The 27901-nt window shown below is 37.1% G+C and overlaps 4 protein-coding genes across 6 annotated transcripts in view; all 4 read left to right on the top strand.

Annotated features, from left to right (window-relative positions):
- The window catches only part of LOC128264075 (midnolin homolog), a 165031-nt gene that overhangs the window by 91757 nt on the left and 45373 nt on the right, over positions 1–27901 (top strand). The window lies entirely within an intron of this gene.
- LOC128264102 (gamma-aminobutyric acid receptor-associated protein) lies at positions 136–3296 on the top strand. The gene is made up of 3 exons (XM_052999440.1): positions 136–409; positions 2415–2612; positions 2671–3296. The coding sequence occupies exons 1-3, from the start codon at positions 320–322 to the stop codon at positions 2746–2748; spliced, it is 366 nt and encodes a 121-aa protein (XP_052855400.1). The 5' UTR covers positions 136–319; the 3' UTR covers positions 2749–3296.
- LOC128264090 (vacuole membrane protein 1) lies at positions 3920–10083 on the top strand. Of its 2 annotated transcripts, none has more exons than XM_052999420.1 (5): positions 3920–4075; positions 6614–7094; positions 7169–7450; positions 8067–8373; positions 9126–10083. In XM_052999420.1, exons 2-5 carry the CDS (start codon positions 6640–6642, stop codon positions 9633–9635), a joined length of 1554 nt encoding a protein of 517 aa, XP_052855380.1. In that variant the 5' UTR covers positions 3920–4075; positions 6614–6639; the 3' UTR covers positions 9636–10083. The 2 variants fall into 2 exon arrangements, with proteins under 2 accessions (XP_052855380.1, XP_052855381.1); XM_052999421.1 differs by lacking the exon at positions 3920–4075 and adding an exon at positions 4123–4271.
- On the top strand, positions 14354–27813 carry LOC128264082 (rabphilin-3A). Of its 2 annotated transcripts, none has more exons than XM_052999396.1 (5): positions 14354–14695; positions 19760–20226; positions 22321–23204; positions 25068–25282; positions 25870–27813. In XM_052999396.1, the coding sequence occupies exons 1-5, from the start codon at positions 14619–14621 to the stop codon at positions 26171–26173; spliced, it is 1947 nt and encodes a 648-aa protein (XP_052855356.1). In that variant the 5' UTR covers positions 14354–14618; the 3' UTR covers positions 26174–27813. The 2 variants fall into 2 exon arrangements, with proteins under 2 accessions (XP_052855356.1, XP_052855357.1); XM_052999397.1 differs by having other exon boundaries at positions 25043–25282; positions 25870–26010.

Genomic DNA, 27901 nt, shown 5'->3' with positions numbered 1-27901 from the left:
GCAAAATTCTCATGCGAGGTTTGAGTCAGCACTAAGAAGTTTTCAAGATGTATATTTTGGTATTTTTACATTGCGGTACGGTATTTTTAGAGCATCTGGCATTGCTATCAAGTGCTATATTTTCGACGTCCCGGAACGGTCACTCTGAATTAAAATTTCAGCCCGTTAAGTTGGAAAACAGCGAGCAGAGCGAAAAAAATACAACCACAGCGAAGACGCACACACGCACACATAGACATCGATATTTCCCCGTTGTTAAGTCGAAAAAGTGAAAAATCAAAAGCTGCGTTTCTTAGCCAATTACCTGTTCATCACAATCATGAAGTTCCAATACAAGGAGGAGCACGCCTTCGAGAAACGTCGCGCTGAAGGCGATAAAATCCGTCGCAAATATCCAGATCGTGTGCCCGTAAGTAATCGAATATATATGTATATACATTTAGCTACATACGTGCATGTACATTCGAGTATGTATGTACGAGTTTCTGTGTATGCGTTTGTTTTGCGTCGTTTTTTTTTTGTTTGTACCGAAGAAAATCAATACTGCGCATATTGGTTATTTTTCGGTAAATGTTGTTAATATTGCAAGTGCAACCAGGTGGCAGGGGGAATTGGTTGCATAAAATGCATTTCAGCTGGGAAAACATTTGCAAATAAAACTCTCAGTTGAAATTTAAACGAAATTGCCCCCCCCAGCACACAGACACACACTCGTGTACAGAAAAAAAAACAAAAAGAGAACAAAGCAGCCGTTTCACTTGCTCAGCTGTTAGATGTTGTTGTTTTTCACTGCTTGATTTCATCTGTTCTTCTCGCTCTTTCCCCTGCTCCTTGAAGCCTCTACACAGCAAGAAAAATAAGATGATTGTATATAATTTTATATCTAAAAAATGTGAAAAGCAATTATAAAAAATGTGTAAAACACTTTTATTATCTTTTGTGATCTTTATTTAATATTATTTAAAAATAAAAGCAAGAGCAATTTAGATTTCGTTTTTAGCCACCATTGTTTTATCGCTGTACTAACCAGTTGTTTTTGATTTTAATTTCGTTTGTTTGCTTGCAAAAACGAGCGAGTACTGCGCATAAAAAAAGTCACTCACTAATACACGTTAGGCTTCTTGTTTTGTTTTCACAAACACAAATAAATAGCGACTGGAATTAGTCATAGATGCGCTAAAAACAAAAACAAAAAACAGAAGAGGGGAAAAAAAACAAGTGGGTGAAGAGGCTCTCCTCTTTTGTTGTTTTTCTGCCATTTCACCACCTTATCAGCAAACTCCTTTCCATACAACCTGAAGGTGCCCCAATCGCAGCAAGAGTGCATTATATTTTCACTCGTTGGCCGCTCTTGTTTTCGATTTTCATTTTAATTTTCCGACTATATACATACATATGTATTATTATTTTCGTTTGTTTTTGGCAAGTGCACAAGTGCCAAATCGCCAAATCACATAACAGCTGAGCGAGGGGCAAGGCCAGCTGGTCGGACCATATATATATATATATATTTAGTACGTACTATATCATACTAATACCTTGATTTCGGCCAATGACGCTAACAAAAATCGTTGGGATAGAGGATATATAGGGGGTATAGCAAAATGAAATGAGCAGTCTGCTGATTTAGTATTCATTATGTTGCCGCCGCTTCCTGTTCCAAACCAGTTTATTGAAAATTTGGCCAAAGGCTAACTTATAACCCCCTTGGCTAGAACGTATCGTCTAGGCCAGTGAGCTGCTGATTGTTCTAATCTAAACGGAATGCAGCATTTAAGATATTTATTGCCCATCTCAACTAAAAATACTTAAACGATATATTTTAAATAATTTAAGTACTTAACAATCACTTTAATTCGTTTAATAATACAAACTAAGGGTGCGGGTTCTAAGGGTTATTAAAAATGCTTTACTTTATATAAAGCAAATAAGCAGATCGAGAGTTTTTGGCGAAATTACTAAATGCAGCACACGAAATTAGTCATATAAATTACGAAATTACTCATTTTAGTCCCTGAATATTGCACCAGATGTTTTTTTAGTCTGAATCAGTTTGTATTGTCAATATTTATTGTACATATTGTAAATAAATACATTTAAAGTAATTGGTTTGTTAATACTTTTTTTTATATATCTATGAAATTACTTATTCCCTGAATATTCATGTGCTCTTTTTTGTGATTAAATCATAAATAAATATAATATTTGACCCAAAATTGTTCAAATTGTAGTTTTATCGCATTCCAAGGTAGCACGTATTCGAGCACACATGCCAATTAAATTTACTTTGAGAAATGCAAATGCCATTTATTGACAAATAGGTGAACATTTTTCGGCACGTAATCAGGTGCACACTTTTATGTAGTTGATCAACTTGAGCTCATCCCCTGTTTTCCTTCATCGTTTATTATTAGGTGATCGTCGAGAAGGCACCCAAGGCACGTATCGGTGACCTGGATAAGAAGAAGTACCTGGTGCCTTCCGACCTGACTGTCGGCCAGTTCTACTTCCTCATTCGCAAGCGCATCCACCTGCGTCCCGAGGATGCACTCTTCTTCTTCGTGAACAACGTCATTCCACCAACATCGGCAACCATGGGCTCCCTGTACCAGGTAATTACCATACCTACTCTCCTCACACACAAATTCTAACGTCTTTTTGCTCGCACAGGAACACCACGAGGAGGACTACTTCCTGTACATTGCCTACTCCGATGAGAATGTCTATGGCATGGCCAGGGTCAACTAACTCTGCTCCGGTTTGCATCGGAAAACAACCCCCTATACAGAAATCTATATATATATAAAATATATTTTGTGTTTAGCATGCAGCTTAAAATATGGACGCGAGTTAGCTAAACGAATTGAGGAAACCGCAGGAAATGCCACACAAAAAGAACTTGAAAATGATCTGAACCAGGGCAACAAAAAAAATCCACAAAACAGAAAACTACAAAAGAATTGTTATGTGAACATTATTTTATATATATACATTTTGCTAAACGCGTTAGTATTTCAATTAAAATCTGCTTTGTCCTACCATTAACCCCCCGAAAACAGATCTATTCACACTCTTCTTCGGCCCATCTAATTTCCATTGCTGTACTTGATCCGTGCGATTGCACCACAAGTACTTAACTTTACTTTGTTTGCTTATTTCAATGATTTCACCCTTTTTTTTTTACAATACAACAAAATTTTGTGCATATTTAGTGTGTATGGTTACGAATAGGACTCTCTCGGTTAAGTGTACGGTAATTAATCTATTATTAAATAAACAAAAACCACAAAAATACATATGTCCAGTGTTTATGGGGGTGCCTTTGTGGTTTTTCTTACTTTGGTAAGAAACCGAGATAGCTGCCATATTTAATTTTAAAAAAAAGTTATTAATCGTTTTTTCTTTTGTTTAACGAACAATAAGTTGTTATCTCTTCAAAAGAAATTGAGTTCATGCAATGGCTAGGTGATTTTTCCTTCATTTAATATTGGTGGGTTGAAAGCATTGATATATGCACAATAAAGCAGTCATTGTAACATAATAATTTATTATAATTATTAATCTGGTCAGAAGAAAATAGTAAGTAAACAACGTTAATGTTAGCAGTTTAATTGTTTGATAAAAAAGGCATTTTCGGTTATTAAAGGTCTATTTTAAGTTAAAAATATTTATTTATTAAGTTACACTAACAATTCCAGTTACGTAGATTTTTTGGAACATTTTTTTAGCTTGCGTACTTTTTGCACCATAGTAACAATAGTATGCGTATATACGGTGACTAAGTCTCTTTGTTTCGCATTTGCTTTTGTAGATTGATCATTAATCTTATCGCGAGGAGATTTATTATGTTCTCTATTTCAAATCGGCGCCTAATAACAGAGCACACTGTTCAGTGTTGAACAATTGTAAGCGATAGCAAAATATCGATAGGTTCAAAAAAATTATCGGAGACACCATTCGAAACGATAGGCTGGTATCACGGAAAGTTAAAACTATTAACAATTCGCTGTTTTCTTATGAAACATCGTGCCAAAGTGCAGGAGGCCGAGCCAAACGCAGATAGTCGTGGAAACAGGTAAATACACCTGAGCATCTGCAAAAATGCCGGATAAAAGCGGAATAGTTACAAAACAGACCGAATGAAGTGCAAGAAAAACTAAAAACAAGAGAAAAATAACGTTACCACGGCGATTTGTTTGTTATTGCTGTGCCAGTGTTGTTGTTGTTGTGGTTGTTGCTGTAACTCGTGACGATAAGAAATTTGTAACAAAGTAAAAAGAATTCCTTTGATTCATGATTGCAATTGATTTTTGTGCTTTGTGTCTGCTTTTGTTTTTGTTAGGGGGTGGATTAAAAAAAAAAAAACCACCCACCACCCCCCGGGTTTTTTGAACTTCGGCAAATTAACAGCTGCAACGATTGCCACATAAATAGTTTCATTTACAAAAATAAAGGGAAAACTGCGCTTATTAAATTATGGCGAAACACGCTGAATAGCCTTAAAAAATAAAATAAAATGAAAAGTAAACGAAAAAAAAACAAGAAAGGAAGCAAACTTCGGCAAGCCGAAGTTCATATACCCTTGCAGCTATTGCAAGAATTAAATATTTTTGAAAACCTTAAAATTATGATTTACTTACGTATATGTTTAAAATCATTGAAGCTATGATGATTTGCAGCTCAATTATTAGATAGTTATTTTATATATTTTTATTATTTCTATGGGAGCTGTATGATATAGTCGTCCGATTTTGTTATAATTTAAACCGTAATTCTAAAATATTTAACCATTACTATATGTCGAAGAACTAAAAAAAAATTAAAAAACAGCAAAGCTATAATTTTTTTTTGTATTTTTTTTCCGATTGTTCCTATGGGAGCTATATGATATAGTCGTCCGATTTTGATGAAATTTAAACCGTAATTCTATATTATTTAACCATTACTATATGTCGAAGAACTAAAAAAAAAATTAAAAAACAGCAAAGTTGTAATTTTTTTTTATTTTTTTTTTCGATTGTTCCTATGGGAGCTATATGCTATAGTCGTCCGATCTGGCTCGTTCCGACTTATATACTACCTGCAATAGAAAGACAACTTTTTGGAAAGTTTCATTCAGATAGCTTTAAAACTGAGAGACTAGTTTGCGTAGAAACGGACGGACAGACTGACAGACGGACAGACGGACATGGCTAGATCGACTCGCCTAGTGATACTGATCAAGAATATATATACTTTATAGGGTCGGAAATGTCTCCTTCACTGCGTTGCAAACTTCTGACTAAAATTATAATACCCTCTGCAAGGGTATAAAAACAGCTCAGCTTGTTTTTGTTGTCTTTCGCCCTCTCTTCTTTCTGTTTTTCGCTTCTGTTTTGTGCTTCTGATTCCATTTGTTCTGCTTCTTCTTCGTCCCGCTTTTACGCGCATGTGGATTCGTTTTATTGGTGCTCGAGTATCGCATGATAATCTCACGCTATACGGTCCCTAGTAATTGTTCTTGTAAATGCTTTGTCGCACTGCTTTTGTTTTTGTTGTTATCGTTGTTGTTGCTGTGCTTTTCCGCTACACAAACACACATACACACCCACACACAAACTATGTATATAAAAATTGCCGAAAATTTAACACAATTTCCCAGCAAATCAAATCCAATTTAGAAAACAATCAACTGACCCGCATATTAAACGAAAAACAATAAAGAACGAACTGGAGAGTTAAAGGCAAATAAGCTGACTTTTTTATACCTCGAATTTCCATTTAAAGGCCATAATCTGGACATAAATAATGCAAAATGCTGATTCTATAACATGATCATATGCTAAACAGAAGTCGATTTTCATAAAAAATAAAAAAATAAAGGTCTTATAATCTATTAAAGGTTTAGAATGTAAGTAGTTAAAGTACTCAAATTTGGAACGATCGTTTTACAAGATTGAAAAAAAATAGCTTTTAAATTAAAAATTTAAATACTCTATTTACTACTACATTTCTCAGTCATTAATTTTTCAGATATATGCCTGTAAAAAGAAACATTAAATTGAAAATGAATTATTTTTGTACCAAAGCTAAGAAAACCATTCTTTTCAAAATTGGTATGCATTTGTGCGTATGTTAAAGTTTTTTTTATTTCTTTTTAATTAAAAAAAAAATAAAAAAATATATTTAACATTACTGGATTATCGTTAAATCAATTAATATTAAAATTGAAATCTAGCTTTCTTAATTCTTATTTTTTTACTCTCACACTTGTTTTAAACAAAGCTTTCAAACCAGTGCTATGATGTAGTGAGTCTTATTAGCTGGTTAGCTGGCGTAAAAAATATGCATGTTTCAAAAACTAATAATAATAAATAGTGAAACAATAACAAAAATAATAAAAACCTTGGGTTAAATATTATGTTTTTATTACTTATTACTAAGGCTGAGCAAAATGTTAGTAATATCACCCCATGGCAGGGCATAATGCAAACAAACCAAAATCAGGGCAAGCACGCCGAAACAAATCGAAATTTCCAAATTTTCTGAAATTGCCGGTCTTATTACACGAATTTGAAACTATTCGACTAACGCAACATTGCGTATTTATTTTTCTGTTTACAAAAAAACACAGCCGCTTGCCAGAAAACAATCGCTTAAATGTCACAACACTCGAAAAAGGAGCAAAGCAATAGCCATGCGATCCAGAGCAGTCGACACACCAGCAGCAGCAGCAGCAGCAGTAGCAGCAACAACAAGGGCCACAAGCGGCAGGCGGCCAACGGCAATCTAAAGGGGAATAGTCACTCCCACTCCCACTCCCACTCCCATAGCCAAAACCAATCCTCTGCCTCCACCAAGTCACCCAGTAACAGCAACAGCAACAGTAGCAGCAACAGTAGCAGCAGCAGCAGCGTCAGCGTTAGGAGCAGCATGCAGGACACCAGCTCCTCCGCCACATCCTTGCTGAGCCGCAAGGAGAAGAACCAAAAAGACAAACAACGCGAACGGGAGCGCTTGGAACGCAGCCAGCTGGTCCTCTGGCGACGTCCCCTGCAGACTACCAAGTACTGTGGCCTCGAGCTGGCAGCTCTGCTCCGCACGTGGAGCACCAGGTGAGATGGCTGGTGGGGATGCCCACCACTTTCCCCTACACAAAACCCAATACTTATACTCTGTTCAATTACAGACTGCTGCAACAGCGACTCCTGCTGGTCGCCCTCATAGTATTAGGCATCGTATTTAGCGTAATTTACAAATTAGACGGCCCCCATCAGCTGGCGATCGAGTTTGTGCGTCGGAACACATGGTTCTTCGTCTACTGGCTCGGACTGGGCGTGCTATCCTCGGTGGGATTGGGCACTGGTCTGCACACGTTCTTGCTTTACCTGGGGCCGCACATAGCCAGCGTCACGCTGGCCGCCTACGAGTGCAATTCGCTCCAATTCCCACAGCCACCATATCCCGATGAGTGAGTATATCCTTACTCCTGATACCTAAATGCTAATCCTGATACCTAAAAATTTGCTGAGCTATTCAATGCAATCGAGTCATAAAAAGTGATTTAAAAGTCAAGTTTAATATGTAATTCGTTAGCACTGCCATTTAGAAAGTTTGAGCTAAAAACCCACGTCAGTGATAAAGCCGTCAGCTAAATAAAACCAGCTGTTTGTTTGGACCTTTGTTTAAAAAAAAAACCTAAAAACTAAATACTGCTTAACGCGTTCAGAAAATATTGCAATATGATTTGAAAAATATTAATCTTATTTATAAGTAATTTATTTTAATAATTATAATTAGTACAATGCGGGGTCGATTTACAGCATTGAAGTTAAATTTTTTTTTTTAAATGTAATTCACTGTTAAAATTTAATTATATTTAGTCTTAATCTCATACTCATATTGTTTGTGCAACCACTTCCACTTTTAATAAGACTAATTAATTGCATTGAATATTTACGAAGAACCACCATTCTTAAAAATGAACTTAATTTTTGAAAAAAATGTATTGAGTTTTAATAATTGTATACGATAATATATTCTTTGTGCACTCTTAATTGAGCCATTTAATTTGTTTGATCCCACAGCATTATCTGTCCGGAGGAGCCGTACGACAAGAAGGTTCCAAATATCTGGTCCATCATGTCCAAGGTTCGAATGGAGGCCTTCCTCTGGGGCGCGGGCACAGCGCTGGGCGAGCTGCCGCCCTACTTCATGGCCAAGGCGGCGAGGCTCTCCGGCTACGATCCTGAGGATGCCGAGGAGCTGGCCGAGTTCGAGGCCCTCAACGCGAAGCGTCACCAAAAGAACCTCAGTCTGATGGACAAGGGCAAACTGTTCATGGAGCGCGTGGTGGAGCGCGTCGGATTCTTCGGCATCCTGGCCTGTGCAAGCGTGAGTGGTGAACATAGTTGAAATTGAACTAGTAGTGTAGGCTCATATTTCAGAAATAATCTTTATCCACATACAAACATCGCTTACTTTTCGATAAGTTGGCTTCAGTATTGATTGCCAATAAGATTAAGGCTTTCTAAAAATTACTTGAACATAGATTTATATTAAAAATGTAACTAGTAAAGTAAGCTTTAATACTTTAACATTAATTATGGCATAGTTTTGTTTAGTTGACCTTCAAGATTGATTAAAATAAGGTGATAATAGCATATTATATCTGACAATCAACAACAACAATTTGCATTGTTTAAATAATTGAAACTCACTTTATACCATTGTTTACCATAGATATGATATGATATTATTTGGTTTACTTACTTATCTATTATACTATCTAACAAGTCTTTAGCTAAAGGAGTACAAAATTTGAATACTGAATTGTTTTCATTCTGCAGTCAAAGAACTTTTTATAAAATATTTTTTTTGTTTTAGCCATTATTTGAAAGTTAATTTGTTTTTAAGTTAGAAATAATTTTTTTCAAAGTACTTTAGTATTTTTTTGATGTTTAGTTGTAGGTATGATAATATACACGATACAAATTTTAATCAATATCATTTCCAAAAAAGTAACCATATATATTAATTTAAGTATTAATCAATATCATTTCAAAAATAGTAACCATATTTATTAATTTAAATATTAATCAATATCATATCAACGATAGTAACCATATCTATTAATTGCTTTGCAGATTCCCAATCCGTTGTTCGATCTGGCAGGAATAACCTGCGGCCACTTCCTGGTGCCATTCTGGACGTTCTTCGGCGCCACGCTAATTGGCAAGGCCGTGATCAAGATGCACATCCAGAAGATCTTCGTGATCATCGCCTTCAACGAGACACTGATCGAGCGGGCCGTCGATCTGTTGGCCTCGCTGCCGGTGCTCGGCCACAAATTGCAGGAGCCGTTCAAGTCCTTCCTGAAGAACCAGAAGCAGCGGCTGCATCGCCAGCAGCGAGGAGCGGCCGGCTCGGGATCCGCAGCTGGAGATTCGGGCAATCTGCTGTCCAGGATCTTCGAGACATTCGTTATTGGGATGGTGTGCTATTTCGTGGTGTCCATCGTGAACTCCCTGGCCCAGAGCTATCACAAGCGGCTACACAAAAAACCGGCGAGCGGATCTGCGACCACGCCCACTCGACTGGTGGCGCCGCCACCCAACCAGAAGAAGCTGGGCAAGCAGAAAGCTTTACGGGATTAGAGGATAAGAGGATAGCATTGGATTGGTGAAAATGGATCTGTTCTTTTGTGAATCACCTTCAAGACCCATCCTTTTTATTCGTTAAAATTATTTTGTTTATTGCGGCTTTCGCTCTTAGTCAAATTATTCTGTATGTGGAGTGTATGCGAGTGAAAGGAATGGCCCGACAGCCAGAGGAATTTACCTTGTAGACTAGATTAGGAAAAAAAAAGTAACGCGAGTAGCAGAAAGCAGCCACATTAATAGCCAGAGCAAATAAAAAAATATATATATATTTTAGTAATGTACAAGATAGAAAACTCCGCAATTTCTGTGCGTATGGGACTATCGTTTTGCCGAAACGAAAGTGAGAGGGACGCAGCTAGTCGTCGCACCTAATGAAAATTAAATCGTGTAAAAGTTCTGCAAAAGACAAACAAGCCAGAGCAAATAGAGAACCCAAATAAAATGTAGCCAGGGGCAAGAATAAAGTTTCAAAAATAAATAAAATAAAACATGTTTAAAATAATGCTGAAAAATAAACAAAATATACAGATATACAATTTAAGGCCAGATGCTTGCATCAATTTTAATTGGAAATGTGGGTCAGGAACAGAAATTACTACACCAAACGTAAGCCTGGCTAAATAATACAAATATAATTGCTGAAAATTAAACGATATATGGATACACAAATAGAAGCCTAAATATGTATGTACGTATCAGTTTAAAAGGAACTGAAGTGGTATAGCTGGGAAGTCTGTTTTGACTATCATGAGGATAAGTAAGTTGTTCTTACGATTCCCGGTCAAAACCAATAAACAGACAACATTAAACTAAATGAAAGTTGGGAGAAAAAAAAATGAAATAACTAAGTGCAAATTAATAAATTAAATATGGATATACAAATTAATGGCATTTTGATATTCAAGGCAATAAATCAAGAGTAAGTATTCGAATTTTTTTTAAGTTAATTGTATCATAAACTCAATTTTGTTCAATATTAAATAAACTCACCTTTTTTAGTTTTCTTTATTAGTAAACAAAGTCCATGTAACGACCAGGTAACTAAATCCACAATCAAAAGACATTATTTATTATGACCTATTAGCTTGCCGTAAAAATAAATAATAGCTGTGTAGTGCACTCCGTGACTTAATCTTAATATAAAGAACGGATTTTCACAAAACTGTTTGTCTTAAGGTAAATTTACCCTAAAATATTTAATCTAAACCTTTGGATTCGAAATAAGTTGATTCTATGCCGAAATGTCAGTGTAAATCGGTCGCGTTTCTATTTTTTCTGGACATCGCAAGTAATAAGGCGTAAAGGACTTAAAAAGAAGCACAAATGTAGACATTTTGTTGGTTTTAAGCCTAGGCCTTGCGTACATATTTAGTAATTTAATGACAGAAGTAAAGATAGTTTTTTATTATACTATTCACTATACATATATTGTAAACGGATAAACATAATTCGAGATGTGATTGTTTTTTAAGACTTTCGGTACACGTTTTTATTTTGATAAAAATCGAACGAATATGTTATAATCAATTTATCGAAAAATCGGCATCACTTTATTGATATTAAATATCGTTTAATCGAATCCTTTTTTTTTGTATGTGCAATGGCTTGCCGAAGCTCTCTTTTCTGTTTTTTTCTTTAAAGTTTTTTTTTATAAAATAAAGAAACTTCAGTTTTATAACTTCATGAAGTAATGTTTGTAATTGGAGTACATACGACTTTATAAATTGTTTGACCAAGTACAATTTTGCCTTTTTCTCTCCACAGACATTGCAAGTACCAAGAGTATTCTTTTTAAATGAACGGAATAAACGAAAATGCTGAACAAGAAAGGACGAAAACCATTGCTTAAACCAGTTAACAGCAGTGGGAATAGAGGCTGAGATGTTAAGATAACACTAGTTAAACGCTTGGAAAAAGATGCCGCAGTTGGTTAAGCAGCCAAATCCGCTGATTGCTCGGGTAGGCAGATTCCCAGAAAATCCGTTATCAACAGTTTACTAACAGCTCGAAATCAAGCTGGCACTCATTAAGCCAAATAGCTGCTGGCCCGTGGCTACGGACTTATTCATTTTCCCCTCTCCTCTGAATATCCGGCTTGAAGGACAATTGCCGCTGCTGGCATTTTTAGGGGCAGACAAGTGTGAGCTGGTGGATGGACGGTGGACTGGTGGCGATGATGCGGACGCGCTTTGAATGCCTAATCCTGTCAACAGTTACAGCTAACAAAAACAACTGGCAGGAAGGCAAACAGCGTTGACAACTGCCAGCGGCAAACAGCGAAAGCCGTCACACAATGTCAACACTACACAACACAACACAACACAGCACAACACAACACAACACACTCTTGGACGGACAGACAAACGGACTGACTGACAGACAGGACGAAAAAGACGAGATGTGCGAAATGTAAGCCGTCCAGAACTTTGCACGTACGTTAAATATTTTAATTTAGCTGTCAGCATTTATTTAAAATGGACACACGGTAAGAGAAAAGGATAACACAGTCGTACAGTGAAACCCAGCACACATAAATTCCACTTGGCTGCACGAAATGGTGCGTAGGGGTGTGGCCTCTCGACCACATGCACGCAAAAAAAAAAAAACGACAGACAGACAGATAGACAGACAGACAGGCAGACGGAGTCGCAGGACATGTATGTACGTGAGTGGCACGGCAATCGCCTGTCGCCTTTGACATTAGTTGATACACCTCGCTGAAGCGGGGAGCAAAGCCTCCGTTTTGGCCGTAAAACGTTCACCTTCCTCCTGTTTCCTCCCACACCCCCTCAACGTCCTTCACGACAAGGACCTTGAGCCTAGGGGCAAACAGAATAACAGAATCTATGTAAAGTTCTATCTCTGGCGGAGATGACATTCTGCAATTCGCAGGTGGAAAGTTAGAATTCTTTGCTCACAAGTGCAGCTTCATTGGGAGGTGTTTTTTTTTTTTTTTTTACCGGGAAAGTATGCAATGCAATTATGCTGCGAGGAAGCGGGATAGAAGACCAGGCAGGACAAAACCTACGAGAGCGAGCGAGAGAAAATCAGACCGAGCCTTTATTCAGGACGAACAAATTGGCTATTTTATTGCCACTTCCTTAGCTTATAAAATGCTAAGTTGAGATATCTTAAATCTATTGAAAAGGGGGTATTATAATATATACGAGGGTGCAACAAAAATCTTAAGGGTTTGGAAATTATTTAAAAATGTGTGTTAAATGTGTGCAAAAATATAATTTTACATTCGAAAGTCTGTGCTATTCTTTTTGAAAGCCGACTTTTTTTTCATTATATAGTCTTAGACATATTTTTAAGCCATTTCAGTTATTTCTGTGGCACCCCCAATCAATAAAGTTTGTTGAGATTAATGAGTGAGGTCCCTGAATCGAATCTCTCCGCAGATTTTAATTTAATTATTATAGTTAATAGTTTTCTGTGAAAAAAATATTCTTTAAATGCCTATTAATAGGCTTTCGGAAAACAAAAATCTTAAGAAAAATAAAGCACTGGTAAGATGCTGACAAAAATGTTAAAAAAAAAATTTTCTTAGCAAAAAATGAATTTTTTTTGTGACTTAAAAAGACGAAATAATTGACAGCACTTGCAATTGTGCACCAGGGAAGGCTTAGAGCCGCGAGCTTTGCTTTTGGGCTGTGCGCGTGCAAATACGACAAAGCTCCAGTAGAAGTAGACCCCATCCATCCCCAGACCTATTGGTCCCCGGCACTTTGGTATGTTCCTGCGCGTGGCCATATGGCCGTTAGCCGACTCCATTGTGCAACAGGCGGAGAGGGGGCTGTGGGGCGATAGTTTCTAGGGATGACCCTAACTACCTATCGATCAACTCGACGAGCTTTACTAAACTGAAAGTCTGTAAAGTATTATTTAAATTTTGTATTTTATTATTAATAATTACAATTATAAGCGTGTGAGCTAATAGGAGATTGAGCAAAGATTATGTACATCATTATGTTGCTTTCTAAAACTGTCAAAGAAATAATAAAAAAAAGTTGTTTTCAAAATGTTGTATGTATGTTTAAGTTATTAAATGAGCCACTAAAGCTAAAAACAAATTAATGTATTTTATCTTTCCTAAGCTTGGCTGTTTTATTTAAATAAATTTTAGTAATGTACAAGATAGAAATAATAAAAAAAAAGTTGTTTTCAAAATGTTGTATGTATGTTTAAGTTATTAAATGAGCCACTAAAGCTAAAAACAAATTAATGTATTTTATCTTTCCTAAGCTTGGCTGTTTTATTTAAATAAAAACACCTTTATCAATACAATTGATATAAACTAAAGCTTCTTTTTGGTAAAATTGTGTACTGTTAAAAATTTGTAGAGATTTGTCAATATTATTTAACATCATTTACTTTCACAGAAATCGAAAAGTTTTTTTTTTATATTATTAGAAAAATCTAAGGATTGTTTAATTTTGGCTGACGTAGTTTTGTAGAGAAATTGTAAGAATAAAACCGTTACATCAGCCCAAAAGTAGGCAACGAAAATGTGTATCATGGTATTTAAAGTCCAAAGCTTTTGCAACCGCTCAGAAGTAGGCAATAAAAATAAATATTTAGTTATACTGCCGATTGGAGTCGGTTTTCACATCAGTAGGCAAGCAACATCCTTTTCGTTCGATACTTCCATCCCTGGCGGCCGCGATAACGGTAAATGCTGGCTCTGTTTGGCCTTTGCATCAGTCGCACACCAGCTGCTCACGCACTCGGACCTGTTTTCGTTTTCCATCCGATCCGAACGGATCCGCCTCGTTTCGTACCGTTACCGCTACCGCCGCCGTCGCCACCGCCACCGCTCTGTGCCGCCAACAACAGTTGGCCCCGAAGAAGAAGAAGAAGAAGAAGTAGCATAACAACAACAACAACAGAGGCCAGCGGCCAAGTGGAGCGGTCTGGAGTTTCCAAGCGACTAGTGCTACACTTGCCAATGCGAATATAATGTGACAAGACAAGATGGACTTCCAGAATCGCAACAATACGGCCAATAAGTTCGTCTGTCCAAGCGATAGACAACTGGCCCTGCGTGCCAAGTAAGTACGGTTCCAGTTGCAGTGTATTCTTGCTTCCCCTAATCGAAAAAAAAAAAAAAAACAAATACCCCTCAAAATCACAAATCTGCTACCGATTGTAGCCCCTCCCCACAAGGCAATAACAAAATGGCATTGAAATGCAACAATTGGCTATCGTGTTAGTGCGTCACAGCAGCTGCAATGATAACAGTTTTGTGTCTGTGTGTGTGTGTGTATGTTTTTTTTTTGTGGCTTTTTTTTGCGGTGTGTGTCTGTGTTAATAATAAAAACAACTACAACAAGAACAACCACAACAACCAGCGACAACTTGACAAAAGCTTTAGTCATAATTTAATTAACTTTGTGTGTGTGTGTGTGTGTGGTTGCGGCTGATTAGCCGAAAGCCTAATCAAATCAAATACATGTGCGCACTCACACAACGAAAGCCAGAGTAAGATAGGCAGAGAAGGAGAGAGAGAGAGAGAGAAATGGAGATGGAGGTGTCCCTGAGCTGTCAAGGATTCAAGGACCCTAGGAAAAGCCGCGTGTGACCATGTGTTTCTGTTCTGTGTTTTTTTTTTGCACTCTAATCATAATTGTTGCACGCTGACAGATTAATTAAATTTTAATAACGCTCAATTCTTTACGACAGGCCAGCCCAGTTTTTATGGCCCCCACGCTGAGGCTTTCATATATTTATTGCAATTGACGCAAGGCTATACAGCCAACAAAAAAAAAAAAGAAAATAAAAGCGCAAAGGCGCGTGCCATTTACATGATTTGTAAAATACGCCCAGAACGTTCACCAACCAACCAACCAACCATCCACCTCCGCACCCGAAAATCCCCGATCCCGATCCCGATCCCAAAAATCCACATAACGAAATGGAAGCAACGAGTTTATCCCAAACATATGCTCGTGTAGCATACTGTTTCGGGCCAACCAACTCGACTCAAATCAATCCCAGCTCCACTGTAAATGCGACTTGGCCGCATTAAAAATACAAAAACGCCGCACACACAGACAAGCACACACACACACACACACAGACACGCACAGCGGGAAGTCTTAAGGCGAGGGGGTGGGGGTGGGGGTGTTGATGGTTGAAGGTTGGCAGGTTTCAAGTGTGCAATTTACACTTCCGCTCGCCCGCTACATAGTAAGCACTCAAGCTCTTGCACGCAGACAGCCAAAAGTTAGGGTGGACCACTTGATTAGCTCCACCTGTAGGTCGACCTCCTGACACGAACTTAATGATCATTGCAGTTGTTTCTTTCTTTGGCTGAAAATTCCACTCTAGAAATTTAAACAAAAATAATCGGAAACTAGTCCCTTAAGGTATTAAATACGGCAAAGTATGTACCATTTAGAAAGAGCTAAGGAAAGAGACCACAGTGCGTATGAATAATACCATAAAGCGATATGTGATATACTATTTAATTTGATATAGTTAGTTCAAGTTGAAACTCGAAAATTTAGAAAAAAAACCATACGTTCGAATTATTTAATTTGTTAAAAAACTTTGTATAACAATAAATATGTAAGTGAAGCAAAGCCCCAAAAAAAAAAACTTAGTAAAACAATAAATATGTAAGTGAAGCATCTTTTATTTATATAACAACTATTTTGATTTACATGCTTTTATTAGACGTTGAAGAGTATAAGGAAACTATTTAATATTCCTAATTACACCAGGGTCCACCCATCGGGCACACACTCTATTAAACAGCAGCATAGAAACAAAGAGCTTTTGGCTTTGGCAGTCAGGGGTTACTACAGGGCGGTCAGAATGAAGAGATGGAGTGTTAAAGGACCTGGGAGTTGCGGGGCGCACTCGGCTGATGCTCGTGGCATTGGCTCCGTACTTGAAATTCAAATTACAGCTCAAGGGAGTCCCCCACACACACACACACACACACACACAGAGGGCGAAAAGTGAAGTGAAGGGGGCCAAAGTGGGGGCCAGTGGAGAATTAACGTGTAACTCAAATCGCGGCCACATGCTCAACTATGCAAATGAGTCGATCTTTGCCAGGCCACCAAATCTGACGACAAACACTCTGGCCTTAATTAAATTCAACTCAGGCCGCAAAATAACAGAGGCGACATTTATTTGGAAATCCTTGAGGAGGGCGACTAAAAATGGAAATACTACATACATAATCGCAGACAAAGTGGAAGCGAATTCCAAGAAAAGGTTTTTCTTTCACTCTCAAATGTTATAAGGCTTACAGAACAGAGCATTGAATTTGAATCGCAAACCTACACCGCTTTGAACACAAAGCGAATTGTTCCTCTCAATAGAAATCGAGCTTCACGTTTTATTTGGCATTGCCATTGCTCTTTTTCAGTTCATTTCACTTTTGAACGAACGGAGTCGAAGCACAATTGTGAATAAGGCTTCTCATTGTTAAGGCCTGACTTCCAAGTTTTTTCTTTGGAAAAAAACTTTTAAATTAAAAACGATAAACAAAGTTTTAAAATTAAAAGAGGTTCGGAAAGGAGTTGAAGAGTTATATAAACATAAAATTTGATTATGCCTTAACATTAACATTAAATGGAGCATTGCTTTAATATCTCTTTTTTAGGACTTTTTAACTAAACCTCAAAATGAAAGCATGAAATTCAAAGACTACAATGTCATGTAAGTCACGTTAAGGCTAACAATTGACTTTGTCATGCAGTCATGTGTAAGTTAAGTTATTTTCCCTCATTGTTTTTCCTGCGACAGATACTGTTTATGCCATGAATTTCATGAACTCTCATTCAGTTTTCGTCTGGCAGTGAGTATGAATTGATTGCCCAAAAAGGTTCTTCGCATGAACACAGCCAGAAACAATCTGATATCCTTTAACAATAAAACCCCGGACAAAACCATCAATTTGGGCGCTCAACTTAAATTGTTGGACAGGACTTGAGCCCCGATTTTTGGGTAAATCGAACAGGCCAAAAAAAAAAGTTTGAGTGCCTGGAGTGCGGCTCCCAGTTTATTTGCTTATTCGCAGAAAAATGTTGATAGAGCACTAACCGAATTTGTAATTTAATTATTGTGTTAGGGAACCGGCAAGGGCATTTAAGCCATCGCCCACCCGCCCAGAAAACACACACAAAGCAGCTCACACGGCCTTACAATCAATTATACGCATATAGAAACACGGGAAGTCAATAAACCCGGCGTGAAGGCAACACAAAGTCAAAAAAAAAAAAAAAAAACATTAAATGCCGGAACAGAACAATCGGAGCTATGCAAATTATCCATCTAAGAGCTTACCAGTTGCCACTTACTATGCTGTACGGTTAAAATCGCTGAGCTGCTGGAAATAAATACGGCTCTTAAACCAAGAATGTAGACTAGTTCGTTCAACTATAAGCTACTTATTTTTATTAATGTAACTTATCGTTAATTTAAACATTAAGCTAATTTAATATCAATCAATATTTGGTTCCTATTTGTAGATTTAAAATACAAATATATTTAACACAGCATTTTAAATTTCGTGATTATAAATACAAAAACCATTCATGTATATATTTTGCACAGTATTTGAAATTGCTAGATTTATTTACAATAAAAACAAATAAATAAAACAATAATTTTATAATTATTCAAAGTAAATATTTAAACGAAGTTTTTAATTATTTAATATATTTTCTCCAATAAAATTTGATTGCTTTTATATATATTGCTGGAATAGGCATCGATTATAGTTGATGAAGATAGTCAATTTTTGATATATAATAATATAAAGGCTCTATTATTTTATTGGTAACTACACTTGATTGTTTTTAATTATATTACCGTCATAAGCCATTTTAACTTTACATAAATGTATATTTAATTTGTGCACTTTTGCATATACTTAATTTTGTGCTTCACATTTTGTTTTTTATATAATATTCTAGCTTTGGCACTCAAAGTTATCTTTTCCCATTTGTTGATCAATTTAAGCCAACAAATATTAGAGAGAAGAAGTATACTTTTTAGGGAACTAACAGAAACAAGCAGAACAAGCAAAAAAAGTTGCGATTCTTTTCAGTGCAAGTGAGTACTCTCCGCAGACTCCTTCGTTGTTTTGAGTAATTTTGGGTTAAATGAACCGAGCGCTCGGGAAGCAACAGCGTGAACGAGTTAATTAACTTTGAACCTCAAATTGTTGGCCGAGTGGCCGGGCAACATGGAAACCGCATTAGGCGACCCACAACTAACGATGCTCATTAGGCACCCGCTCGTCCCAGGGCCACCCATTTTTTTTTTTTATACCTTTTACACATTTGCGTAGGAACCGCACCGCATCATTAATATTATATTTACCCGCTTTCCCACTCAGCAACTTTAGATCAATTTCTAATGAAAATCCACTTGAAATACAGAATCTGTAGTACATTATCAATGGAAAATATTATAATTGGGGCTTACTCGGAAATCACTTGAGATGTTAAAACATTTAGAGTGGTGTCAGACTTATGACCTTCAAATACATAGTTCTCTGCCTTTAAGCTCCAACGCTTCTGTGATGCTTCAGAAAAGCTCATTAGGGACTCATAATTAAAATTGTTTTTGTCCGTTACACGCAGCAAAAAGTTAAAGAAAATAAATAACATTTTAGGAAATATTACCCAAAAAGGGAGACTTTAGGCCCTAAACATTAGACATCCATGACCTAAAAATGTAAGTCCATTTATGTTTTAAAGTTAAGGTACCAAATGGCCTAGAAGTGGAAAATATTACGAAAAATTCTTCAACTAGAATATATATTTGTATTTCATTCTCATAAGTAAAATTTTGATAAAAAAAAAATTTACATTTTTATTGGTCATCCGCTGAGAATCGAACACGGGTCTTCCGCGATATTGCTATGCAAATTTTGATGTTATATAAATTTTTGTATTTTTTTTACTTGTTTTAAATAGTTCCATAATTAACTAAATTTAAGTACGTTTGTTTTTATTGCACCTAAAAATACGAAATTGGTTAAATTTTAATCCATTTTTAATTTTGTTAGGGCAAGCATAGCCTAGAAATTAGTCCAGCATTTTCTGTGTGTATTTAAAATGAATTATAAATGAAAATCTTCTTTTTTGCAGATTAAAAGCCGGCTGGAGCAGCTCGAAGACCAGTGAGCCGCTGCGTCCGGATGAGCAGGAGGCGATCATCTCGGTGATCCGGCGCAACGAGGAGATCGAGGTGGCCGAGCGGCAGCGGGTGGGGCGTCTGGTGGAGCGGGTGGAGAAGATCAAGCAGCATGCGGTGGAGCGGGGACCCAACTGCTGTCGCCTGTGCGGCGACACCTTCGGCATCCTGCGGCCACAGCGCATCCTGTGCGAGGACTGCCGCCAGTCGGTGTGCGCCAAGTGCAGCGTGGACATCAATATCCGGTACCACACCAGCGAGCGGGCCCGCGAGATCTGGCTGTGCCGCATCTGCTCCGAGACACGCGAGATGTGGAAGAAGTCGGGCGCCTGGTTCTTCAAGGGCCTGCCCAAGTACGACATGCCGCGCAGCGCCAGTGCCACGCCCATTCCCCATGCCCCGGTACCCGGATCCATGGCAGGTGGGTCGCCCCGTTTCGGTATTTCAGCATTTCCAAAGTTGGGGGGGGGGGGGGGGGGTGTGGGCCTGTGAATAATGGACGTGCTAGGAATTCCAAACCCTTTGCCCTCATTCCACATTTGAGCAGAAGCTCGAAAGGCATTTCTGAATCGTACGGAAAGCGTCAGAAATGAAAGGACAATTGCCACAACACAATTATGGCTAAAATTGTGGTGTCTCTTTAGATAGGGAAATTTCATTTCATGTTTCCGGCCATGACAGAAGTTAGTACCTCCTGCTTATTATATTTATTTCCCGGATCCATGGTATTAACAGAATTTTGTTTGAACTCGTTTTACTGCTAGAGAAAGGTTTTTTACATTTATCTCTGTTCACAACTAAAAGGTTAAAATTAATAAAATAAAATAAGATAATAATGATGCGACTACATCTAAAGAGGCACTCTAAAATATGGTTCTTTAAAAATTATAAGGAAAATTCCTACACATAAATTAAAGTTTCTAAAGCAATAAGATTGTAAAACTCTAAAATCGAAACTATTCCAAACAATGGCCAACTAAAACGTGTATTAACTTTCGAAAGTATAAAAATACCAAACTAAATTGTGTATAACTTTTAAATGCATTGAAATTAAACTTTCGATGTTAATATAACAGCAAAGAACCAAGAATTAAATAATTATGGCTTACTCCTATAATTTAGTTTCTAACCCATCGTTTTTAAAAGCTTAACAATTAATTTTTTTTGGTAGATTGCTTTTTTTTTGTTAACTATTGCACAAAAATTTTTGTAATGATTCTTAAAAAACTTTACAATTATCTTTAATATTTGAATTAATTAATCTTATGTCCTCACTGTATATTTTTCATGTCTGTGTGAAAAATTTTTATTACAGACACGTAAAGTATTGATTAAAAATAAGAGATTTCAAGGTCACGCGGCATACCAACGAAATTGTGTATTTTCCACTATATTTGTAATGCCTCAAAGGGCAAAAATTTCATTTAATTCAGACCAACTTATCCGAAATAACTTTTAAGCCCAGAACTTATTCTCCACTTCCTTTGTAATGTTTATTAAAATATGAAAATGGGTTACATAAATATGTAATGACATTGCCATGAAACTGAAAATGTTAATCAAGTGCTTTGGTGCCTTAAAAAATTAGAGGGAGAGTGTAAAGGAATTCAAAAGAGAATTTATACTTGCCGACTTTAGAGTATTTTAGCAAACAGTCATACAAATTTTCTCTTGAATATTAAGCATGTTCCTTATGAAATGCTGAATGTTAAACACCTACGGAACCCACAAATGGTTTTTAAAAACAGCTAAACATTTGTTTTCGAATTTCGTTTCAGGAACATCATGAAATGTTTCCGTTTCCATAGTCCAATTCCAAATAAATCGTTACAGACGCTTCTTTATGGTAACCATAATCAGAGCTTCAACCGGATGGGTTAACATAAAAAGTCAATTAAGTGTAGTTCGTTCAGAGTCATTTAACAATTCCAAATCTCCAAATCGGTTCGATAAAAATGACCATGAAATTAATCAAGACTCAGGAATTCTTCTCGAATTCTACAGATGTTTCTCCAATTCCAGCTTAAATCCATCAGTCGTCGATAAATATAATCTTTCATTCAGAGCAACACCACTAAATACCTTCAACTTATCAACGATTATCGCAATTATCATCTTACGACTATCGCTATTGTCATCGTTCGATTTGACCATCGCAAAAATCGATGTTCTATCTAGTTAATCGTTTGTCGTAAAGATTACGGTCTGTGAATCGGAATCTGATAGTTACCTTAAATATGATGATCTATTTTGAGTGCATTTCGATTGCTATCGATACCGATAACGATACCGATACCGATACGGCGCAGTCCTAATCGGAAATCATCAACCGTGCGACTATCGCTATTATTGTTTGAAACTAAGAATCGGAATTGCACCTTGGCCTGGTATTGGAAAGGTATTATTTTCTCATTTCAAATTCGATAAATAGCACTTGCAGTCGGGAGAATCGGCAACCAATCGATTGACGTCTATCGCAAATCGCTAATCGCTGATTTTGTATCTGTCATCGCAGGAGACACTCGGGCCGTTCAAAGCTGCCATGCGACGCCGACACGTCCGGCGCGGGTGAAGAAGCTAACGATTCGGGTGAACGACAGCAGTTCCAGCAGCAGTGGCCATTCGGAGCCGGAGGACGAGGTGGATGCCGCCGGCAATGGCCTGGGGTCAGGCGTGGGCGGCGGCGGCGGGGGCGTGGCCAAGGGCATGTCCTCCGGTCGATTGCAGCGGGAGGATAGCTTCCGGCTGAGGGCCTACGGCTCCATACGCAGCTTCATCGACGGCGGCGAGCGGAAGTTGTCCAACTCCTTCTTCTTTGGCCGCCAGCAAAGTCAGCGGCCATCGGAGTGTCCCGAATACGACAGCGTCAGCATGTCCAAGCTGCGCAGGGAGAGCAGTTTCCTGCGCCGCGGCTCCGTCAGCTCCTCCTGGTCGATCAGCGACAGTTCCGGCTCCGGATCGGCCAATTCGGGCAATTCCCAGTCCCAATCCCAATCGCAGTTCCAGCAGCAGCAGCAGCAACAGCAGCAGCAACATCAGCAGCACTGCCGAGATCCGCTGCTCGGCTGGCTGGAGATCGCCATCAGCTATCGGGAGGCCTTCCACAGCTTGGACTGCACCATGGTGCGGGCGAGGGACCTGCCTGCAATGGACGCCGCCGGACTAACAGATCCCTACTGCAAGCTGAACATCATCACGCCCGAGGCGCACACCAAATACACGCGGTGGCAGCGCACCAAGACGGTACACAAGACCCGCAATCCGGAGTTCAACGAAACGCTGCAGTTCGTCGGCGTGGAGCCGGAGGAGCTGGGCAACTCGCTGCTCTACGTGGCCCTCTTCGACGACGACAAGTACGGCCACGACTTCCTCGGCGCGGCCAAGGTTTGCCTTTCCACGGTGAGTTTAGGGACGGGGGGGACACACTGAAAAAAAAAACAAGCTAAATATAGGAGTGCTACAAAACTACAAATAATGTACTTGCCTAAAATTGTTATATGTCTTTATGAAGTTCCTAAATTATGCTACATATTTGTATGAGTTTAAAAGTACGCTGGATAAATGATCAAATAAGACCCTATTTTATTCACAGCATACTTTTAGACACCTTTTTTTAAAAGGTTTCCATTCACAATCATTTTTAATTTGACTTGGAATTTCGATGGAATAAAATCCAAAGTAAAGTTATTTTTGCGCAGCATACAACCACGAACAAATTAGGTTTGAGTTTTGTTACTACTCTTTAGAAAATTTATCTTTAGAAAAAAAACCCAACAAAAAATACCATTTTACATAAAACTAAATTGAAATACATTAAAACTAACCGAATTAAAAATGCATAAATTGACAGCAAATTTGATTTATAAAAGTTTTTGGGTTCGCTCACTTTATTTCAAACTTGAACAACATTTTTTACGCAATGGAATTTGTATAATAGTTTTATTCTATCTGAATGCTGTATAAAGTTTGCCAAATTTAAACCTAGTTACGTGTAGAAAAAGAAAGCCATTGTTAAGAAAGAATATTGGTTGTATTTAAAGTCGCCTTTCAATTGTTCTGTTTCTTGTATATCTATTCATTGTGCCAAGGCTTCTTCTACAGTCTTAGTTGCCTAGTAGAATTGTAGTATTTGTTGTTATGGAAAAAGTTACATTTGCTATACAAAATAAATTGTGTTTATATATGACCATTATATATCATATATATATCTTTCAAACTTATACATATCGGATTTAGTGCTTTTGAGGGTTTTAAAAAAGGCCTTTAATATAACATTTTAATTTTCAAATTGTCTGGTCCGAATAAATTATCAAGTTGGACATTAAATAATATCAAATTTCTTTCTGTGCAAAAAGCTTCGCATCCTTTTCGAAATGTAATTGCTTACAAGGCCCTCAGGCGTATCCTGCCGCTAACCGAGTTTATTCACAAACGTTTTGGCAAAAAGGAATTAAGTTAACTTCGTAAAGCTAAGTAAACTTTTTAGTTGGGTATTTTTCGCTGTCTTTAAACTTGTTCAGTTCTCACAACCAGTTAAAGGCGTTTTTAATATTTAGCTTTACATGAAAGTAGCAGCAATACTTTCTTTTTATTTTTGTTTGCAGGGTCCAAATGGAAACGACCATAAAAAGGCAAACAATATTTTGTGCATAATTATTGCAGGTACCAATTTTAAAAATCTTTCTTATCGGTTAGCGATATTAGCGAATTTTATGTACATGTTTAAAAAAACTACATTTTTTTAAAACATTATCTTAATTATATAAATGTATATTCTTAAAAAACGTGAACAGAAGCCAACGTTGTAATACCCTTTGTAGTCAACAAGTGGATATGAAATGATATAAAAGCTTATAAGGCAAATAAAGCGAAATGTAAGCAAAATTCTTTGAAAACAACAAAATTTATCAAATTTTACAATATTGCTTCCAGTGGCAGATTTTTTAAAAAGAAATTTAATTAAGAAAATACGATTTGAAAAGTTTCATAAATATATATTTTACACTGGCCGAAAAATCGGTATAGAACCGTATGGTCAGAATGTCAGATACCTGGCAGCTATATGATATAGTTAACCGATTTTATTCTTGTCCTTAAAAGGTCGAAATGTATAAAAATATTTTTAAATGTTTGTATGTACGACTTCAAGGATTTGCGAAAGCAATATGGGTCCATGTAGAGTGGGCTTGAACGGGTAAAATAGTGACAAAATCAAGAATAATCGTGTATAAATAAAGTATATGTATATTTTTATCTTTCTAGGTGCACAGCACATCGCAGTACCGAATTTCGGTGCCGCTGGGCGTGGAGGACCAGTACAGCAATGCGGCGGAGATGGCCCAGAATTGGCCCAACGGCAAGATGCTCCTCTCCCTGTGCTACAACACCAAACGAAGGGCGCTGGTGGTGAACGTGAAGCAGTGCATCAACCTGATGGCCATGGACAACAACGGCAGCTCTGATCCCTTCGTCAAAATGTGAGTTGCTTGATCTTCTGCAAAAAAAAATTGTACCCTAAAACAAGAAATTCACCTTAACTAAACAAGACATATTTCCTTAAAATATAAATATTTAAATTGTGTTCTTTGATTCTTGTTTTGTTTGCTCGGTCGCAACGAAAGGTCTCACCAGAAGTCTAGATATATTTTAGAAAAATTATTTTAAATTGTATAGGGCATTTATATTTTTTAAAAAGAAATTAATTTAGTAAAGAAAACATTTATATCTATTTTAGAGTAACTTACTTTTCAGGAAGTCACTTAAATTATGTAAAGAAAATAATTTCTGCAAACAACTTCAAACTTTAGTTAAGCAAACGATTTTTTTTTTAAAAACATTTTAGAACAATTTTAGTTTAGGGCGACAATTTCCATACTTGAGAAAGTTTTTCTTGATTTAAAAAGTATTTCGTTCTCTTTAGATTAAAATTAATTGAAACTAGAAGACTTTTTTTGTAGTTAGAAAAATTAAGTATTAATGTCGAATTTGAAAAATGTAGGGTTAACTTTATTTTGAGTGTACCGAATCTTACTTGAGTTATCCCGATTATTATCTTCTGGAATAGCCAACTCAAACCGGATGCGCACAAGAACAAGAAGCACAAGACCAGCGTCAAGTGGCGCACGCTCAATCCCATCTACAACGAGGAGTTCTACTTCGAGGCCAGTCCCCACGACCTCAACAAGGAGATGCTCATCCTGACCGTGTGGGACAAGGATCTGGGCAAGAGCAACGACTTCCTGGGCAGCCTGCAGCTGGGCGCCCAGAGCAAAGGCGACCGCCTGCAGCAGTGGCTCGACTGCATCCGATTGCCGGACCACTTCCACGAAAAGTGGCATTGCCTCGCCCCCGAAAATCCCGCCCACTGAGGAGCCCAAACACCCCTCCAATCCAAACTCGATCCACCCCCATCCATATCGATTCGATCTTATCTGAGTCGACATGGAAGTTTAAGACACATTTTTTCGAACTGATTTCTTAGCCTAGTTAAATATGCACAATCGGTAGAAAGCCTCACAATGGGGGTGCCACAGAAATCACTAGGGTTGCAATGGAACTTAAAAAGGTGTCTAAAAGTATGCAATGAAAAAAGGAACATCGTCTTTCCGAATGAATCCCGCAAACTTTCGGACTGAAAATCCTATTGTTGCATACTTTTTGGCAACCTTTTTAGGTAAAGTCAAAACACAGTGATTTCTGTGGCACTCCCAGATAGAATTTTTAAAGAAGATTTTGGATTTAACTAGTCAAGTTTTGTGAAAAATTACCTCCGTCAAAGCAGACTTCCTAGAGATTAAATTATTCGAACTATTTCCAAATTTTTGGAATAGTTTCTTATTTAAGTCAATAATCAAGTTAAATAATCAGCTAGTTTTATAACAGATTTTTTTTTTTTTTTGCAAATTAGCCTTTTACAATTACTTTGGCTTAATACGATGAGCTTTAACATAAAATTTCACTATATATTTTGTAGGACAAATATTTAATACTTTGAATAATAACATTTTGAGAATTTGTATGCCGATAACACATTCAATTAGAGTAGTTTTATTCTTTAATAATATAATACTAAATGTAATTTTTCAGATTTTTGACCTGGGCTTTTGGAAATTATGGAAAATTGCGCTATAACTGTGCGGAGAAATCAGGTCGTGGAAATAAGGCTTTAGCTCCAAATTTACACATATATATTAACATATAAATACATATATATTATATACATATATTTTTGATAAGCCTGAGTGGGTGTGAGCAAGCGAGAACAAGCTAGAGAGAGAAAGAGAGAGAGAGAAAGAGAAATACTGTGTGTGTTTGTGTGACTGCTTTCCAAAATCTCGCACGTAACCCCAATTTTCTATGTCTATACTTTGGCTCTTAACGGCATTTTTGTACACTGTATATAGCTTGTTTAAGTGTCCTTACCAAGGGTTAACCAACATCAAAATCTTTTCGATTCATTGCTAACTTCAATCTATAATCAAACGTATACTTATGTACTTCAATTTATCGAAATATATATACATATATATTCTCAAAAAAGAATACCAGTTTTTTAATTTCAAGGTGCTAAACTAAAATCATAGGAGAATATCACATATCACCTGAAAAGAGCCGTATGTGAACAATCTGGAATTGGGACATCGAACTATAAGACATAATAATTTTAATTCCAATTTAAAAATCTATTTAAATGTGACTTATATATGCTTTTGGAACCTTTACAGAAAAAAATTATAAAATTCATAAAACAATTTTTTTAAATATTGTTTTCTTGACGTTAAATATATTTTTATCTATCTTTGTTTTCTTTTAAATCTATCTAGATATGAAAAATATACTTATATCTGGAATTGAGACATCTTCGGGATAAAATTTCATGGATTTTATCTTCAACATTTGTCTAAATACTGGCTTTCAACGTCAAGGCCTACTAAAATCGATTAACATATTTTCAACATATTGTGATTCAGCCTGAAGCTGAAAACTAAATCAGCCAATAAACAGAAATCCATTGTTCACAATTGATAGGGAAGCGAACCCATATTACATAATTTAGTGCACTGATAAGGCTTTCACAAGGTGCTGATAAAGATTAG

Source organism: Drosophila gunungcola, unplaced genomic scaffold (genome assembly GCF_025200985.1).
Source record: "Drosophila gunungcola strain Sukarami unplaced genomic scaffold, Dgunungcola_SK_2 000057F, whole genome shotgun sequence".
Lineage (NCBI taxonomy): Eukaryota > Metazoa > Arthropoda > Insecta > Diptera > Drosophilidae > Drosophila > Drosophila gunungcola.
The sequence above is the reverse complement of the archived record's forward strand: the minus strand, read 5'-3'. Positions and strand labels throughout refer to the sequence as shown.